At 23.5% G+C, this 20,200-nt stretch overlaps 1 protein-coding gene across 2 annotated transcripts in view; it reads right to left on the minus strand.

Moving 5' to 3' along the window:
- The window catches only part of LOC119609142 (homeobox protein cut), a 99,523-nt gene extending 82,299 nt beyond the window's left edge, over positions 1–17,224 (minus strand). For both annotated transcript variants that reach the window (XM_037963854.1, XM_037963853.1), the window contains exon 1: positions 16,102–17,224. In XM_037963854.1, coding sequence (XP_037819782.1) covers positions 16,102–16,221 — 120 coding nt within the window. In that variant the 5' untranslated portion in view covers positions 16,222–17,224. The remainder of the gene's footprint in view (positions 1–16,101) is intronic.
- Between the last annotated feature and the right edge of the window lie 2,976 nt (positions 17,225–20,200).

The following is a 20,200-nucleotide window of genomic DNA, read 5'->3' on the forward strand; positions in this document are numbered from 1 at the left end:
AATTAGAAAAATTAAAGAAAAAATCTAAAATTTCATAGCGTTTCATTGATTAAGAATCAAAATTATTAATTTGGTTTGATTTAAGGCAATTTTTAAAAAGTGTTGCCTACTTTTAGGAGTTAAAGAAATTTTATTTTTATAGAAAATGTTTGCTTAAATAGAAAAATCTTGTAAAATTTGTTAAAGAATCATAAAATTAAGTTTCAGTTTTGTTTTTAAGGACTTTTTTAAGAAATTAACAAAAAGTGTTGCCTAGTTTTAGGCGTTAAAAATTTTAATATTGTTTAAAATTTTAAAAAATTGCTTAAAATTCATTAAGAATAATTAAAAATAAAGTAAAATAGTTAATATTTTTGTAAAAAATTCTAATTTAAAGGCTTATAGAACCGGTTTGTATTTTTTCCTTTTCTTGAAACGTGTTTTTTTAACTTTTTAATTTTTGTTTCATTTCTAATAGTTTTGTGTTTAAACTATTTAATTACGCACACGTTTTTCGGTAACTAACAAAAAAAGAAAACCTTTTATATTGTTTGTTGTGTTAGTTATTGTTGTTGCTATTGTTTTGATTTTTGCGGCATTGTATGAGTTTACAAACAAACATTACTAGATACTGAAAATTATACCACAAAATTTTACATTTTTGTATATATGTATAAATATATTTCAAGCACATAGAGAGAAAGCAGCGGCAAAACAACAACAAAAAACATTAAAACAAACTATATTTAGTAGAGCATAGTTTTAGGCATGTAGTATATACATAATACAAATGTTTGTAAAAGTTTAAATTTAAAATAGGATAATTTTATATGTGTAGGTGTTTTACCAGTTATTATGATATGTAGTTAAGTATGTAGGAATGTATACGTATGTATGTGTATGTGTAGACAATGATTATTTAAAGTTTATTTTTAAAGGCTGTAAAAGGCATATGTTGCAGTTTACTTTTACGTTTATTTATATGTTGAAACGTATATAGGTATGTGTGTTTATATAAGAGTAAAATTATTTTAAATTAGTATATACATTATATACTTTATTTGTATATGTGTTGGTTTTAATATATAACTAAACATGTGTTTAAAATTTTTAAGTATATAAAGTTAAAATTTTCATTTTTGCATATGTTACGAGTAAAATAATAATAATAATAATGAAACTAACTGAACAAAAAAACAACTTTAAGTATTTAAAACGCAAAGTGTCCTTGAAAGTTGTTGGCATAGTTTTTGAGTTGTATATAAATTTCTAAGTATGTGTGTTGTTTTTAGGTATATTTGTATGTATATGTGATATTAGAAATTGCACGCACTTTTGCTTAGAATATTTTCATATACATATCTTAGAGATAACAACACTATGTTGTTGTTGTTGTATGTATCTGTAGCAGTAGAAAACAAACACATTTTAAATGTGGCTTTTTTTCTGTGTTTTTTATATTGTTGTTGGTTTTTTTGCAGCTTTTGTTGTTAAATTGTAGACATTTAGGGTTGCTGGTTGCTGCTAAAAATGCTGTTGATTTTCTTTGTATTTTTAATAGTGTTTTTTTTTGTCGACGACAACAACGAGCTGAAAAACACACACACTCTCAAAAAACAAAGTCTTTGAACTTGACATGTTTGTTTTATATATATAAAAACGAACACACTAACTGTAATACTAAATAAAGTAGTTTTTTTATATAGAAAAAAACAGGAGTTTTACATATGTATTTATAGCAAAAGAAACAACAACAGGTTAATGACTTAACAAAAACCTATTTTAAATGATAAAAATCTTTTTCCATATAGAACAATTTTCTAACAAAATTTTTAAATAAACAAACACCCACAAAAACTACTCTACTAATCAATAATCTCTTATTAACCATTCATGATTTGACAAAAATCTTAAGGAGCATCTTTTGTTTAGACAATTATCCTTTTTTTTAACTAAAAATGTTTTCAAAAATTTTCCCTTTTTTACTTATTATTAAATATATGAGTGTTAACGTTAAGATAATTTAATTATTATTATTATTAAGGGTTGTCTATACTTATGTGTGTGAGTGTTTCCAAATATTAAGCTTTAAACATAATAATTGTCATTTTCTGACGCCTGTTTATTAGGCAATTATTAAAAGGCCTGTTTAACGCTGATAAATATGTTAAAGTTTTTATGTTAGTTATAAGTTATAACTGTAAACGTTTTAAAATAGTTTTAGAGTTAATTATTTCAATAGAAACTAATTTTTTTTTAAAAAAGCACGAGATTTTTCAAAAGTTAAAGACTAGTTTTAGGGGTTTTATTGTAGTAGGGGAAAAGGGTTAAAATTGAAACCTAAACACAGCGGGCATTTAAAGTCAACTGTTGTAATAAAAATATGGGAACACCAGCTGTGACTCTTAGCTAAAAGGGGAACATGTTTAAGGCACGTGAGCATAAAAATATTAATTAAAAGCACCTAAAAGCCTACACAACAAATAAAAAATTAACAAAAAAGCAGAGCTCAACGCAAGCCTATTACTAAATCTGTTATTTCTACTAAGAAACAAGTTTGTTATAAAAAATTATCTAAACAAAATCCTGAAAATATGAAATTTTTTAGAATTTTTTTTAAATACTGTTGAAAATTTGTTTAAAAATTAAAATTTTCTAAATTTATTAAAATGTTGCAATTTTGATTTTTTGTTACTTTATCATATGTTTTGTTTATATTTTCTTTTATTATTGTGTTTTTTTTTTAATTATTTATGGCAAAAAAAAAACTTTTTTTTTGGCATTTTTCTTATTTTGTCATGCGCGTGCTGTTTAATATTCAACATAAATTTTTTTAAAGTATCTAACAGGATTTATATATTATTTTTTTTTTCTTTCCACAAAATAAAATTCAAATTTTCAATAATTTTTTTTGTTTTAAACGCCTACAAGTTTAAATAAAAGATTAAATATTTCGTTTTTTTTTTCATGATGATCAACAAAGATCAATATAAAAATTTTGTTTTAGTAGTATTTAATCCAAATTTATGTCAACCACTTGAAAATTTCATTTGTCTTGTGTGTTTTACTATGACAAGATCTCTAAAAGTGATCAATTGCCTAAAAGAAAGACAACAAAAAAAAAAAAACTACTTGAGTGAACAAAAGTATAGTTTTTTCATGTTAAATGATCTTCAGTTTTTTTTTTTTTTTTTTGATCAAGTGGTTGCTGAAGTAGCTGAAAACATTATTTTTTAAAACATGATTAGCTATTTAAATAGTTTTTTTGTGTGTTTGATTTAAGAGGGAACTATAGGAATTGGTATTGATGAGTTTAAAAAAGATCTTGAAATGCAAACAAATGATCTTGTCAAAGCTTTTTTTGTAAAAAGAATTATGTTTAAAAAAAATTCTTAAAAATTCTAGTTTAATCTTAAAAAATCTTGTTTTTTTATAATTTTCTTTAATTTTTTTGTAATATTAACGATCATAATTTTTATTACGTCTAGTGCTTTGCAATGAGCCGCAAATATGTTATGCTTTAAGGCATTTTCGTCAAAAGGAAAAATCTTTCCAATTTTCTTGATTTAATAAGAAACTAAGCAACACATTGAAACACATTTTTAGTAGAAAAAAAATTGAAAAAAACAACCAATAAATTCCCCCTTTTTTTGAAATATTTTTTTTAAATCAAAAGATGTAAAAAGTGGAAATATCACTCGGTCTGAAATATTTCATTTTTTTTTAATTTATTATTTTAATACCCATAAATGTGGAACTTTTGAGCAGATGTCATTTAATCAAAAAGTATACATTTGCATACCAACAAATTATGTGTTTGTAAATCAAAGGATATTTCTTTAAATCCAAAACTAGCAATAGTCAAAGAAAACCCACCCCTTTTCAATCAATTAATAGATTTTTTAACAAAATTTTTTTCACCCAGCTTTAGTTCTGGTCAACATTATAGCTTAACCGGTTTTGGAAAAGTTTAAAATTTATTTTTTGATATATTGATTTGTATAACAAATATAAAAAATTTAGTGTTAATCAAATAATTTTTTTATTATTTTGATTTTTTGTTCGTTTTAAGCTGTCAAACCGGTTTTGTTAAAAAAAATTTAAATATGGCCGCGTTTTTCCATATGTGCTAAATCTTAACTAGAGATAACATTAAAAACAGTAGCATACTTTTTATATTTGGGACTGTTAAAAGAGCATACGATAGGGGTTAATTTAAATTGAAATAAATATTCTTTTGTAATCTCTCTAGAGTGTATTTTTTGTCTAGAATTTGAAAATTGTAAACAAAAACTATTGCTGGGTGTCAAAGGCGTTTTACAGAGATAATTTTCAGTAGCTAATGCTTTGCACAATGGTCAAGGAAATAAAAATAAGGGTTTATTTAGATAAAGTATTTTGAGATAAAAGTAAAACATGTGTTATTAAAAAATTCAAACACTAGTGCAAATCTTAATTAAGAAATTTATATGTTTTTTCAAAACTCTAAGAATTTTTATAAATTTTAAGCTAAAAAAACTTAGAGCTTTCAAAAGCTTTTTTCGAAAACTGCTTAATTTTCATAAATTTCCTTTAAAGCTATGATTTTTATTTATGTTATAAAAACTATTTAAAATTGTACACATTTTGTGTTAAAAAAATCATAGAGCTTTCAAAAGCTTTTTTTGAAAATTGCTTAATTTTCATAAATTTCCTTTAAAGCTATAATTTTTATTTATGTTATAAAAACTCTTTCAAATTGTACAAATTTTGTTTTAAAAAAAAGCCAGAGCTTTCAAAGCTTTTTTTGAAAAATAAAGAAAATTTAAAAAAATTTTGACCTTTAATCAATATTTTGTTAATAAATTTAAAAAGCTTAATATATAAAAGTAAAATTTTTCATCAAAAAAGAAAATATTTCAATTTTGCATTTAAACAACAACCACAACAAAAAAAATCTTTTTATTATTGTCTTTAAACAAATTTGAAAAATTCTCATAAAAAATCTATAAAAATAAATAAGAAGAGGAAAAAAACATATATAAATTTAAAATATAATAAATATTCGTATACAAAGTATAATAAATTAAAACAATTCAAATTGAAGACAACACGACAACAACTAAAATACAATATTTATTTTTAAAAAAAAAACAAAAAACTTGTGTTGGTTTCTTTGAAACATTTTTCTATATATTTTTCAAAATGATCATAACGATCTGTCATTTCGATTTATAATCAAATACAAGAAACCCAACCAGATCAGCAACCAATAGATAGATAGCTATTGTAAAAAAGGCTTGTTGGTGTTTGTTTTATAAAAACTATATACATATATATTATAGAAAAAAAACTACACTTTAGATGATAAAACGTCAGCTGCATATTAAATTTTAAAATACTCAAACTAAATACTTTCAAAAAATCAACAAAAAATACCACAAAAAATAAAATTTATTTTAAAACAAATCAATCGTTTGCTTGTTAATCACAAAAGAAAAGTAAAGGTGTTTGAGGGGAAGTAGAAGGAAGGAGGGTTATTAGACTTGGTTACACCAGCAACAAAACAACAATGCAGTTGTTTTAGGTTTATTGTCATATTGATGTTAATGTCATGCCATGTGAACTAGTACAACTTGTAAGAATTGTTTATGAGGGTATTGTGTTTTAGTTTTTGTTTTTAAATAATTTAAATTACATTATAAAAAAAAAACATTTACAAAAAACAAGAATTTATTAGAATTAAAATTAAATTATAATTAAAGAAAAGACAAATAGTTAAACATTAAGAAAGAACATAGACAATGAAAACATTAACTTTGAAATATATATAATTTTTTAAAAAATTATTAATAATTGTCAAAATGCGAAGATTTTTTGTTAATTTTTTGAAAAGCTTTTACTTTTTTCTTTAATTTTTTTCCCAACATAAGCATTTTATTGATTTTTTATGATAATCATCAATTTTTAAAAATTTTACAACAAAAAAATCCTAAAGCTTTCAAAAGCTTTATGATTTAAACTTTATTTTTAGAATTTTTTTGCTCTAATGTTATGATGTTTTTTGCTCTAATGTTATGTTTTGTAATCTCTATAAATTTTTAACAATTTTAATTGAAAAAAAACTTAGAGCTTTCAAAAGCTTTAATATTTTAACTTTAATTTAAAGAGCTTTTTGCTTTAATGTTATGATTTTTATTTGTGTTTCGTATTCTCTATAAGATTTCAAAATTTTTGGCAGAAAAATATCCTAAAGCTTTCAAAAGTTTAAATTTTAAAAATTTAAATTTTGAAATTTTTTGCTCCAAAGCTATTATTTTTATTTATGTTTGGTAATCTCTGTAAATTTGAAAAAATATTGGTAGCAAAAAATCTTAGAGCTTTCAACAGCTTTAATATTAAAATTTAAAATTTTGAATTTTTTGCTCCAAAGCTATAATTTTTATTTGCGTTTTGTAATCTATATTATTTTTTATAAATTTTAAGACAAAAAAATCTTAGAGCTTTCAAAAGCTTTTTTAAAAAATTTTAATTTTAGCAAATTTTTTTGAAAAAATTACATATTTTTATAGTACTATCAATACTGACAAAATTTTGTTACAAAAATTGCTACAAAAACCTGGAGCTTTCAAAAGCTTTTTTTAAAAAAATCCTAAAATTTTATATATTAACAAGATTTATATCCAAAAAATGTCTAAAAGTCTGGGATTTTCCATAGCATTATATTGTATTTACGTATATTATTAGAAAAATTGTTAATATTTCCTTTGACTTTAATATTTTGTTATTAATTTCTATTTTTAATTTTTTAATTAATAATTCTATCTTTTCTATATAAAAAAAGTTCAATAAATTTTATTTGGTTTGTTTATTTGTTTGTCATCTGTTTTAGTCATGTTTCTAATATTAAAAAAATATACATACATGTCAAAGCTTATTAATCATTTAAATACATTTAACAAACATTTAGAAATATGTATTTCGTTTAATATAAAAACTGAGACATCTAAAACAACCCCCTCATGCTGCCCCTCTGCCAACACAATTTTAATATGATCAATAAACATAAAAATTTATTGATCAAATTTTCACACCCCAAATGAGAAAACCAGAAAAAAAAACTCATAAAAACCGAACAAAAAACCATAAAAAATTGGGACAATTTTTAAATGATTTTTTTTACACAAAAAAAATTCTTCCAAAAAATAAAAAACTATTTAAAATTGATCATGAAAAGATCATGAACTTTTATTAAGCTTCATTGGAAATAAGAAAAAAAATCATCTCAAAAACTCCCCCACATGGTGTGTATGTGTGTTTTTGTTATTAGTAATTTATACAAATCGAATATAAATTAATAATTTTTTTCCACAAAATGTGGGGTTTTTTTAATTTCCGTGCTGACAAATTAATTTAATATAATTAACTATAGAACTGCTACTAATAGAAGCTTTAGCACACAAAAATTCCTAAGCTTTCAATTTCATTTATTAATTCAGTAAATGTTAGTGGAAAAGAGTGAGAAATGATTTTTATGAGGGCGTTTGATTAGTTTATTAATTTTATATTTAAATTTAGAAAAACAAGAAGAATACAAGTCTAGACTTTATACTTTTTAACGAAAAAACAAACAAAAAATCGTTAATAAAACTAAACATTATTAATATTGTTGCTTTTAATTTCCATAAATTATTTGTAATTTGTAACGATTTTATAGTATTTTTTTATATTTTAATAGTAATTTTAACATTAATGGTTTGTTAAAGTTTATTGATTCTAGACAATACTGACTGACATAACAGTGGCAAACAAATGTGGTTAAGAAAACGAAAACAAAAAGTAAAACTTGTTTTTAAATATCTATAAACAAAAAATTTTTTATTAATAAACAAATTTTCCTTCTATTTTCTTTTCAGCTTATCTAGCACTTTTTCCACCTTCACTGTTAATTTTTTTTTTTTTGCTGTTGTATTTAAAATTGTATTTTGTTTTTACTTGTGCTTTTGGAATATTAATTGTGTTCGAAATGTTTTTGGCATGTTAACAAGAAAACTGTTAATATGAAAAAATATATATATATAAAAATCATACAAAAACAACAACAAATTAAATTGGAAAAAAATCCATAATAATATCTCAGTGAAAAAAGCAACAAAAAAAAACTTAAAAAAAATTTGTAAAGTGAATCATCATTTAAAATGGAGCAAAATTTCAAAAGAAATAAAATTTAAATGCAAATATAAATATAAAAAAAGCTAGCGTAAATTAATAAATAAGTAAATATTTAAATAAAAAACAAAATGACAATTTAAAAGAAAAATAAAACACTGAGAGAAAAAATAGCTTTTAAAACTAAAATTTTTATTAAATTTTTCTAATCTGTAAAGTTTTTTATATATTTTGCTTGAAAAAAATTTTAGAGCTTTCAAAAGCTTTTCGAAAAAATGGCCTAATTTTCAAAATTTTGCTCTAAAGCTAAGAATTTTATTTCTTTTTTGTAAAAAATCCTAGAGCTTTCAAAAGCTTTTTAAGAAATTTGCTTTATATTGAAAATTTTGCTTTAAAGCTAGTAATTTTATTTCTTTTTTGTATTGTCTTTGACATTTTATAAATTTTGCCGCAAAAAAATTCTAGAGCTTTCAATAGCTTTTTAGGAAAATTACTTAATTTACAAAATTTTGCTTTAAAGCTAGTAGTTTTATTTCCTAATTGCTTTGTCTTTAAAATTTTATAAATTTTGAGATAAAAAAATCCTAAAGCTTTCAAAAGCTTTTTAAGAAAAATTTAAAATTTTAAGAAAATTTAAAAAAATATTAGAAATTTTAGTAGTTTTATTAATAACAACAAGATTTTAAGACAAATTTGCTTGTTTTAGAAAAAAAGCTTTTTAAAAAAATTTTTAAATTTTAAGCAAATTCTGTAAAAATTAGTAATTCTCAATGATTTTAGCAAAATTTTGCCTAAAATTGCAGTAATTACCTTAAAAACTTTTTAAAGCTTTTTATGAAATTGTTTTAATTTCAGTTTTTTCTTTTAAGAATGTTTTTTTTATGTTTGTGTTATTGGTGTTAAATTTGTTTACATTTTTGTTAAGCTTTAGTTTAATAGTTATCTAGATTTCTATGTTTCTAGCGAAATTTGTGTTTATAAGTTTTTCTTTTGTGTTTAGATTCTGGTTATTCTTGATTTCTTTAATTATATCATTTTACAAGTTTGTTAAACCAATAATGTAAAAAGCTATGATCAGCTTTTTTTTGTAAACTTTTCCGTATTTTGTAAATTTCTTGCAAAATTTATAAAAATAAACTTGACCTAAATTTAAATTGAAAACTATTACATTATTGATAGTTTTTATTTTTAAGTTGACAAAGCACAAAATGTTTTCGTTTACAGTTAAACTTGGTCTAATTACTTGACCAATATTATTTGTGTTAAAAGAAGAAGAAGAAGAGTTTTGTTTAATTATGATGAAATGCCTTTAAAATAACTAATGATAATTTATTTTTAATTTCTTACAACAACAGCAACAAAAATTCTTAAGAAAATCAAAACTATTGTATATAATTTATTAGTATTGATCATTTGGAGTGGTTTTAGGAGTTTGGTTTTGGACAATAAGTTGTGTGGCAGCAGCTTGAAACTCATTAAAGACGTCATCAGCAGCAGGCAACAAACATTGCAGGCCAAAAACTTTTAGTTTTATGAATAAAAATAAAAAAAAAACAAAATATTTGCAACATGCACGCACTCACTTAACATTATAAACATGGCTAAAATACAACAATAAAACGATAAAACATTTTGGTATACAACTCGAACATGTATAGCTAACAACTGACCAAAAGGGGTGTGTACAAAATGATATTTTATTCAATATCCTACACACGCAGCAGCGATTTGTCCTTTTCACAGAATATGTTTGTATGTATGTAAGACAATGTATACAGCAATCCATCCATCCATCTGTATAATGTTGGTAAAGTGTATCTTTTTAAATAATAACAACAACTACAAAAACAAAAAAAACTCACAAATACGATTGATGAGTCTGAGAAATTTTTCTTCTACCCGATCTTTATTCGACATTTGTATGAATTGTTTTTTTTTTTTTGTTCCTGTTCATAGTCGTCGTCTTCGTTTTTTTTCTTTATTTTTGATGTATTTGCGTCTTAAAATGTGAAAACCTAAAATTAAAAACTCATAAGATATCGACTGATATATTGAGCTGCCGCTCTTCAAAATGCTTTTGGCCAGGGCTAATGTGTATATATTCTTTCTTTCTTTTGCTTTTAGCGGCAGCTATAAATGATCTTCAATGAATGTTACTTTTTATGGCTTTAAATACTAAACAAAAAAAAAAAAAAAAGAATTTTTATAAATTTTTTTATGGAAAATCAAAAGGCAATTAGCTGGTTATTAAGTTGTATCTATAAGAATTTCCTAGATTTGAGATTTTTTTTAACAATTGTTTAAAATTAATTTTGTAATTGATGTTTTAATAATACTTCTTTAGCTTTAAAGCTTTTCTCTAGCTTTTAGTGTAGGTAATTTGAGTAACAAATAATGAAATAGACAATAATGCTATTTGTTAGATATCTAATAATTAGCCCTTTAAATTGTTAATAATTTCCTGTGTTAATTTGTTAACGCATTAAAACTTTGTCCTAAAAAAAGAGCTTTTAATTGTGTAATAAAGATTAATGGAAAAAAAGTTTAATAAATTTAGCTATAATTGATAAATGTTGGTTATTAAAGCTTAAAAAAGCTATGAGAGAAATTTTTGTTTAGTTTTTTTGTTATTTTTACAAAATGTTTATATTTTTCTTAATTCAGCTAGCTGAATAGCACGAAAATTGACTGAAATATAAAAAACTATTAATAATTTTTAATATTACAAGTTTTTCTACTAATTCAGCTAGCTGAATAGCAAGAAAATTACTTGAAATATAAAATAATTTTAATAATTTTTAATATTACAAGTTTTTTTACTAATTCAGCTAGCTGAATAGCAAAAAAATTGCTTGAAATATAAAAAATATTAATAATTTTTAATATTACAAGTTTTTACTAATTCAGCTAGCTGAATATCAAAAAAAAATGCTTTAAAAGTAATAAAATGTTAATAATTATTAAACTTCTAGGGATTTTTTACATATTCAGCTAGCTGAATAACAAAAAAATAAGCAATTAGTTAAAAATTTTGTTATATACATATTAAAACTGTTTTATTTTCCATATTCCACCAGCTGAATTGTAAAATAAAGAAATTTTTATGGAAAAAAACTAATAAAAATAACCAAATTTAGAAATTTCATTCCATTTAGCTAGCTGAATTAAGCTAAAATTAGTCAGAAAGCTAGAAAACTTTGAATAAAATCGGTATAAGTTAATTTTTAAGCTATTCAACTAAAGAATTCGTTTTAAATTGTAGTTTGGTGAAAATTTAATCATTATTAAGGGAAATTTTATAGAAATCTTTAACTTCAGCTAGCTGAATATGTTTTAAAGCCTTTAATATAACAAAAAATTTATTATTTTATGGAAATTGTGAAAATTTTATAAAATTCAGCTAGCTGAATAGTAATAAAATTTAATATTTAAACTATAAATGAGGATTATTAACTAAATTAATTAATTTTCTTTATATTCAGCTAGCTGAATTTGTTTTAAATTACAATTTTATGAAAATTATATGTTTAAAAAGAGGAAATTAACAAAATTCTTTAAGTTCAGTTAGCTGAATATGTTTTAGGGGCTATAATATAACAAAATATGTCTTATTTTATGGAAAATATTTAAGATTTATACAATTCAGCTAGCTGAATAGTAATAAAATTTAATATTTAAACTAGAAATGAGGGTTATTAACTAAATTAGTTAATTTTCTTTATATTCAGCTAGCTGAATTTGTTTTAAAGCCTTTAATCTAACAAAAAATGTCTTATTTTATGAATAGTAATAAAATTTAATATTTCAACTATAAATGTGAATTATAAACTAAATATCATAATTTTCCTTATATTCAGCTAGCTGAATTAGCTTTAAAATGAAATTTTTAAACGAATTAAAGCTTATATGGAAAAATTTTAATAATTTCTTTTAAAGCATTTAGCTGAATAGAGTTTTAAAGGGGAATTTTGTAACAAAAATTATAATTTTTTTTAAAAATTAGTTTAATTTTTTTACCTTTTAAAGGGACTTAATAACAGAAAGAAACACATAAAAGGGCATATATGGTAAATTGGCTTACTGCCAAAATGTCTAGGAGTAATACACAAACAACACACTAGGCGGCAAAAAACAACAAATGTTAATATTTTTTGCAACATAATGATGAAAGTAAGCAAAATGGCAAGACAAAAAAAAAACAAGAAATCTTAACACCAAGTCTAGACAAACTAAGTAAGAAGAAAAATATATAGAACAAAAAAATTTTAAATATAAAATGATTTCTTTCGATAAATTATAAAAAAATGACATCATTATTATTTTTATTAAAACTTTTTCCATAAATTATTGTTAATATTAATAATTAATATTTAATAATAATTAATCAATCACATGATGTGAGAGAAAACAAAAACAAAACAAACAAATCAATTGTAAATTATTATTAATACCAGAGAAAAACCTGTTAAAAAAAAACTAAATATTTGTTTTTCCTAAACAAATAAATACTTCAATCAAAAGTAATTTTCAATAATTTTATTGATTAAATGTAGCTAAACACACACACAACATGAAATAGCAAATCAAATAATAAATTTGTTTTAAACAAAAAAAAACTCTAAACACGCAAATATAATTAATTGTTATTAGTTTTAACTTAATTTTTAACATAAATTGAAATGGCATTTAATAATGTTTTATAAAGAAATTAAAAAAAAAAAAAACTTAAAAATTTAAGCTTAATTTTTTAAAATTCATTTAACGTCATCTAATATTCTAATTTCAATACATTTTTTGTTCAATTTAAAAAAAAAAAAACTCATTAACAAAATACAAAGTTGTTTGCTTTTTAACTAAAAATTCCTAGAAGCAGCAGCAAAAAATTCTATAGAATTTTTGAAAACAAAATATTGATTTGCAAAATTTACTGAAGCTGGAAAGGAAGTTTTATTTTTTGCATTTTATGCAAGATTTCGATACATAATGATCTTTTGTGATGGTCGTTGTTGTTGTTATTTTCTGCATTGCTACAAACAAAGATTGAATTTCAAGCAAGCGTGCAACTAACAGATAAATTAAAAATGTTTTAAAAAGAAACGGAATATTTAAAACGTATGAATGAATGACAAGTAATAAAAAAAAAGCCGACGGCATTAAACAAAAATTCCAAAAAATTTTCCAAAAAAATTTTAAGAAATAATAAAAATTTTTAAACATAAAAAAGAAAACTAAAATAATTAAAAAAAATATATGAAAAATTATAAAAAAAAAATTTAAATAAATTTTTAAAATTCTAAAAATTATAAAAAAAATATTTAAAATTCTAAAAATATATTTAAAAAATTTTTAAAAATTATAATAATTTATTAAAAATTTTCTTTCGTTTTTTTTCAATTAAAATTTCTTGTCTTTTATTAAATTTTATATTTCCTTTTTTGTTCATTTAATCACTTCTTTTATAACAGAGTGTTTGTTTTAATGTCATGCCTTAATGCGTTTTATCATATGATGGCCAATAGCCATCATTATTTTGTGCAATTAGTGGAACCTCCAACATTAACAGACACCAGATAAAACACTTTACCAGAAAACAAGATAAAACTATAATTTTAAGGAGTTTTTTTTTCAATACAACATAAAATCAAAGAAAAACATAACATTTCTTACAAAATTTCCTTTAAAAACCCCTAAAAATAGGCCAAAATTTAAAGCTAATTTTCAACACTTACTCTAACTCTCTAAACTTCGAAGTTAAATAATTGTTAAACAAATTCTTTAGAAAACAAAATTTACAAATTTAAATGGTTTAAAACAAAATTAAAGCAAAAATGGTTAAATTTTAAAATTTCCCTTAAAACGCCTAAAAGTAGGCAATACATAATATATGTTTTAGGCCAATAACGTTAAAGTCTACAAAGTTTAAGAATTCTTTAACAAATTCTTTTGAAAACAAAATTTCTTTAACAAAATTAACAAATTAAATTAGTTTTTATGGAAATTAATGACAAATATTGAAATTCCCTTAAAACGCCTAAAAATAGGCAATACTTAAAAGCTGTTTTAGGCTAACAACTCTCAAGACTTCTAGCTTTAATTACACTTAAGCAAATTCTTTATAAAACAAAATTTCTTGAACAAAATTAACAAATTAAAGTGGTTTTAAAGAAAATTAAAGCAAAAATTTTTAAAATTTGAAATTTCTTTTCAAACGCCGAAGAATAGGCAACACTTAAAAGTTGTTTTGGGCTAACAACTCTTAAGACTTCTAGATTTAATTATACTTAAACAATTTTTTTCTAAAGCAAAATTTCTTTAACAAAACTAACAAATTAAAGTGGTTTTAAAGAAAATTAAAAAAAAAATGTTTAAATTTTGAAATTTCTTTTCAAACGCCTAAGAATAGGCAACTTCACAAAACTGTTTTAGGCTAAAAACTCTCAAGACTTCTGGCTTTAATTACACTTAAACAAATTCTTTATAAAACCAACTTTGTTTAATAAAATTAACAAATCAAATGTTAAATTAAGAAATTTAACCCAAGAACGCCTAAAAGTACTATATAAAACAACAAAATTAGGCAACACACGCTCCAAACTTCTAAGAACAATTATGCTTTTAACAACTATTCCTAAAACAAAATTTGTTTAACTTAAGTTTTAACCCAAATGAAAACTAAAGCGAAAAAAACGCCTAAAAGCTTACAATATGTTAAAGAAAATTAAGCTATAATAATAAAAGACTTTCAAAAACCTTAAAGCGTGAACTAATTTCAAAATATATAGAATTTATTTAACTAAATTAACTCACAAAACTAAGGAAAAGTATTGATATATTTATTTTACATTTTTCTTTAAACCCTAAAAGTTTACTAAGCTTTACTTTAAAAATTTTTGTTTTAATGTTTATTTTATATAGTTTTAAACTATTTGTCTTTTGTTTGTTTTTTTCCAAATAAATGTTGTAAAAATTTAACTGATTGCTTGCTATTTATTTACTGCAATAAAAAACATTGACTTTGCACGCTTGAAAAACTGACTTAAAATCATCAAGATTTTCCGCTTGAAATTTTTTAAAAATAAAAAAAAAGCTTTTTTTTTTTTTGAAAAAGAAATATACAAGAAAAATTTATTAAACATTTAATAAATAAAACTAATTTTAAATTAAACAAGAACAAAAAAGCAGAACCTTTTTTCATTAAAGGCAAAATAGTTATAAAAATAAGAAATTTATAAAATTTTTCAAATATTTAAAAATTTTAAGAAAATGAAAATTTTTTCTTCTGTAATTTGTTAAGAACTAATTGAACTTTCAATAAAACTAACAAGTTTTCAATTACAACAATATGTATTTTCTTATGAACAGACGAAAATCCCAAAATTTTTCAAACTTGTTTACTCATAAGAAAAAAAGCTTATTTTGTAAAATGTTTCAAATATTTAAAAATTTTAAGAAAATTAAATTTTTTTCTTCTGTAATTTGTTAAAAACTAATTGAACTTTCAATAAAACTTAAAGTTTTCCAATTACAACAATATGTATTTTCTTAACAGCAGTCGAAAATTCCAAAATGTTTCAAATTTGTTTCCTCATAAAAAAAGAAGGTCAATTTGTAAAATGTTTCAAATATTTAAAAATTTTAAGAAAATTGAAAATATTTTTTCTAAAAATTATTAACAATCCATTGAAGTTTGTTATAAACAAAATTTGAAACAATTTCATTAATAGAGTTTTCATATAAAAAGCAACAAATACGGGAGTTTTTAGCCAACCAGAAGCTATTTTCACTAATTTTTTTGTGACGTTTTTGAATAAATTTTTTTTTGTTTTCATTTAAAATTTTATTTTAGGAATCGAATTTTATGGATTTACAAAGAATCTCAAACTTTTGATTTAAAATTTTTCAACTAATTGGACGATTTTTTAAACTTTTGTGGTTTTTATTGAAAATTTTTTCATAAAAATATTAAACACTTACCTGTTGCCAAAATTGTGCCAATAAATAAATTTGTTCCTTTTTGAAAAACCAATCCATTGATTGCACAGCCGTCAAATCCATATCGGCTGTACCGGCTGTTTGTGGCAATGTTGGCTGCATTCGGCTGCTTTTTTGATTTGTTGTATTTGGATCCAGTAGTAAATTAATTTCTTGTTGTTTAGGAGCTAATGTTATTAATGAGTTGGCTAATGAAGATGCTAAAGATGATGATGATGTTGTTGATGAAGGGGGTGGTGGTGGTGTTAGTGAGTTGTTGCCACTTAACAAGCCAGCAGTCTTGGTAGGGGAACCACCGTTAGACGACTGTTGGCCTAAAGTTGTTTTACACGTTATTTTTTGTTTAGCTTCCAGTTTGTCTTTTTTTGTTGTTGTTGTTAAGGTTTTTATAAATTGTTTTTTTTTTAATTAATAATTAAGAAAAACTTTAGTGTTAAATTTTTTTAGCAAAAAAATTTTGTAATTTTAATTTTATTTTGGCCATTTAGCTTTGATTTTCTTTAAGTTGTTTTTGTCATATTTTAAACATTTTTTTTTTTAATTTCATAAAATTTTGCCAATCATTTTTGTTTAAAAATTGAGTTTTGTTTTTAATCCCAGATAATTTTATTCAATTAGTAGTTAATTAATCCATTAGTTAAAAAAATTTTTTTGTTTTCAAACACCAAACACTTGTTTTTGTTTTGTTGTTGTAGTTGTTATAACAATTTCTTTTTAAAATTTGATATCAAACACTTGTTTTTGTAATTTAAAACACTTGTTTTTATTTTTCTTGTTGTTGTTGTTGTTGTTGTTATTTAAACAAATTTTCAAACTCCTTTTATTTAGAATTAACTTTTCAATTTAAAATTTTCTTTTTTTTCACATAAAATTTTCCATTTTTTTTAAATCATTATTATATGTGTTGTTGTTAGGTTTTACTTAAAATTTAATTCAAAATTGATTGATTTTGTTTTCTTCTTCTGTTTAATAAATTTCTTGCTTTGTTGTTGTATTTATATTTGTATATATAGTAAGTGTGTTGTGATTTGATTATTAACTAAATAAACGACAGAGCAACGTTAATCTAATGAGATGTTGCCTGTCACGAATTCAACTGATGACTGAACAAATCGAACATTAACGCAGCTTACACAACCCCATTAAACAAAAACAACATTATAGAGTACAAAACCAAATAACAACAACAATCAAGCAAGCAAAGCAGCGTTTTTTTGTTTTTGTATTAAACTCTACTCATTTTTATCTACTTCAATACTCATTCTCAATTTGTGTGTTATGTTTGAGAGTGTGTATGAGTGTGTGTCGCAACATTTGCTCTCTCTCGCGCGCCCCTCATTCAATAACACAAAACTGTTACTCTTACTCAAACCCTAAAGAAAGAAAAAATAGTAGCATATTACAACAACCACATTACGGATAGTTAACCACACGTGAGTATTGTTGTTGTTGTTTTTCAATTCTTGTAACAAATATGTTTGAGTTCGTTTGTCTGTTTGTTTGTTGTGTGTGATAAATTTAACAATATTCTAAATATTTCTATTCAAGCAGTATGAGTATGATTTGTAAAATTTTCCTCTTTTTTTATATTTTTGATTCATTTCCAGTTTTTATTGTTTTTTTTTTTACATACAACTCTCTCTCGTAAATATATCGCTGCTCTCACTCTCGGTTTAATAACAACAACGTCTGTCGTAATGTTTGATTTGTTTTATTCAATTCAAAATTTGTATTTTATTCTTACACTCATTCATATTGCTCCTGCTCCTCAAATATGAATATAATTTTGTATTGAAAAGCAAAAAAAAATACCTCACACTTATTACAAGCAAAAAAAAATCACACTCTCTCTCTATCTCATTTAATAATAGGCAAAAAAAACAAAGTTAAGCAGTATATTCTCCTGTTAGGATTACAACAAAACCTTAGTATAGGCAACAGCAACAACAACAACAACTACACCAACCAGTAAAGAAAAGAAAAACTGTCATGATAATTTTATTTCAAACCAATACTTTGATAATTTACATTTTGAGTTGTTGCTTGTTGCCAGCATTAAAGGAAAAAAAGGAGTTACGGCAAAATCCCCAAGTCCTTAAAGAAAATCCCCAAAATGTAAAATATTTTTAATTTAAATGAAAATTTACAAATTTGTTTATTAAATGAAATCAGGAAATAGTTTTTTTTTAAAAAAGAAATTTGATTTAAGACAATAGACTGGACCATAGTCAAGACTATGGAATGGTCTGTAGTCCAGACTATAGAACGTTCTATAGTCCAGATTAAAGAATGGTCTTTAGTCCAGACTATAGATTGTTCTATAGTCCCGACTATAGAATGGTCTATGGTCCAGACTATAGAATGGTATATAGTCTAGACTATAGAATGATCTTTAGACCAGACTATAGAATGGTCTATAGTCCAGACTATAGAATGGTATATAGTCCAGACTATAGAATGGTATATAGTCCAGACTATAGAATGATCTTTAGACAAGACCATAGAATGATCAATAGTCAAGAATATAGTCTAGTCTATAGTCAAGACTATAGTCTAATCTAAAGACAAGACTACCGTCAAGTCTATCAACATTACAGTCTAGTCTAAAGTCAAAACTATAGTCAAGTCAATAGTCCGGTTTATAGTCAAGATTAAAGTCTAGTCTATAGTCAAGTTTATAGTCTAGTTAATAGTCAAGATTATAGTTTATTCTATACTGAAGGCTATCGCCTAGTCTAAAGTCAAGGCTACAGACTGGACTATAGTCAAGACCATAGTATATAGTAAATATTATAGTTTAGTCTATAGTCAAAAATGTAGTCAAGATAATATGTAATCTAGTCTATAGTCAATATAGTAGACTACTCTATAATCAAGACTACAGCCTAGTCTATTGTCATGGCTATAGCCTAATGTCTAGTATTTATTCAAGACTGTAGTCTAGTAGATAGCCAATACTATAGTCTGGTCTATAGTCAAGACTATAGTCTAATCTATAGTAAAGAATCTAGTCTATTGTCAAGACTGCTGTCTAGTCTATACATAGTCAAGACTATGGTCAAAACTATATTGAAGTCAATACAATATTATAATCATTTATTAAAGACTAGTCTATAGTCAGGACTATAGATCAGTCTATTTACTGGACTTTAGATCAGTCTGGACTATAGGTCAGTCTGTAGTCTGGACCAGCGACTAGTTTAAAGTATGAACCACGTATTAGTCTACACCACAGATTAGTCAATAGTCTAGACTATAGATTAGACTATAGTCTGGACTATAGATTAGTCTCTAGTCTGGATTATAGATTGATCTATAGTCTAATTTAAAGAATAGTCTATACTCTGGACTATAGAATAGTCTATAGTATGGACTATAGAATAGTCTATAGTCTAGACTGTAGAATAGTCTATAGTCTGGATTATAGAATAGTCTATAGTCTGGACTATAGAATAGTCTGGACTATAGAATAGTCTATAGTGTGGACTATAGAATAGTCTATAGTCTGGACTATAGAATAGTCTATAGTGTGGACTATAGAATACTCTATAGTCTGGACTATAGAATAGTCTACAGTCTGAACTATAGAATACTCTATTGTCTGGACTATAAAATACTATAGTCTGGACTATAGATTAGTCTATAGTCCGAACTATAGAATAGTCTATAGTCTGGACTATAGAATAGTCTATAGTGTGGACTATAGAAAAGTCTATAGTCTGGACTATAGAATAGTCTATAGTCTGGACTATAGAATAGTCTATAGTCTGGACCAAATTGATATCCAATTTTTGAAAATCCCCCCTTTTTTAACTGGCAATACTGTTTACATATTTATGATGTTTGATTTTTTATAAGTATTTTTTATTTTTGTCTTCTTCAACTCTCTATAGATTAAGGAGAGTGAGTTTTGGTTAAAAACAAGCTCTCTTTTCTTATTTAACTCACCTCCCCCTTTGCCGTTAAAACAAACTCTAACCCCTTCTTCTAACAGCAACAACATTACAAATGTTTGGGTTTCTGCAGTTGTTGTGTGTTTTTTTTTTTGGTTGCTGCCAGAAAATTAAATAAATTAAATTTC

This window comes from Lucilia sericata, unplaced genomic scaffold, assembly GCF_015586225.1.
Source record: "Lucilia sericata isolate MDLA Ls3-8-SP2 unplaced genomic scaffold, ASM1558622v1 Contig000938F_arrow, whole genome shotgun sequence".
Taxonomy (NCBI): Eukaryota; Metazoa; Arthropoda; class Insecta; order Diptera; family Calliphoridae; genus Lucilia; species Lucilia sericata.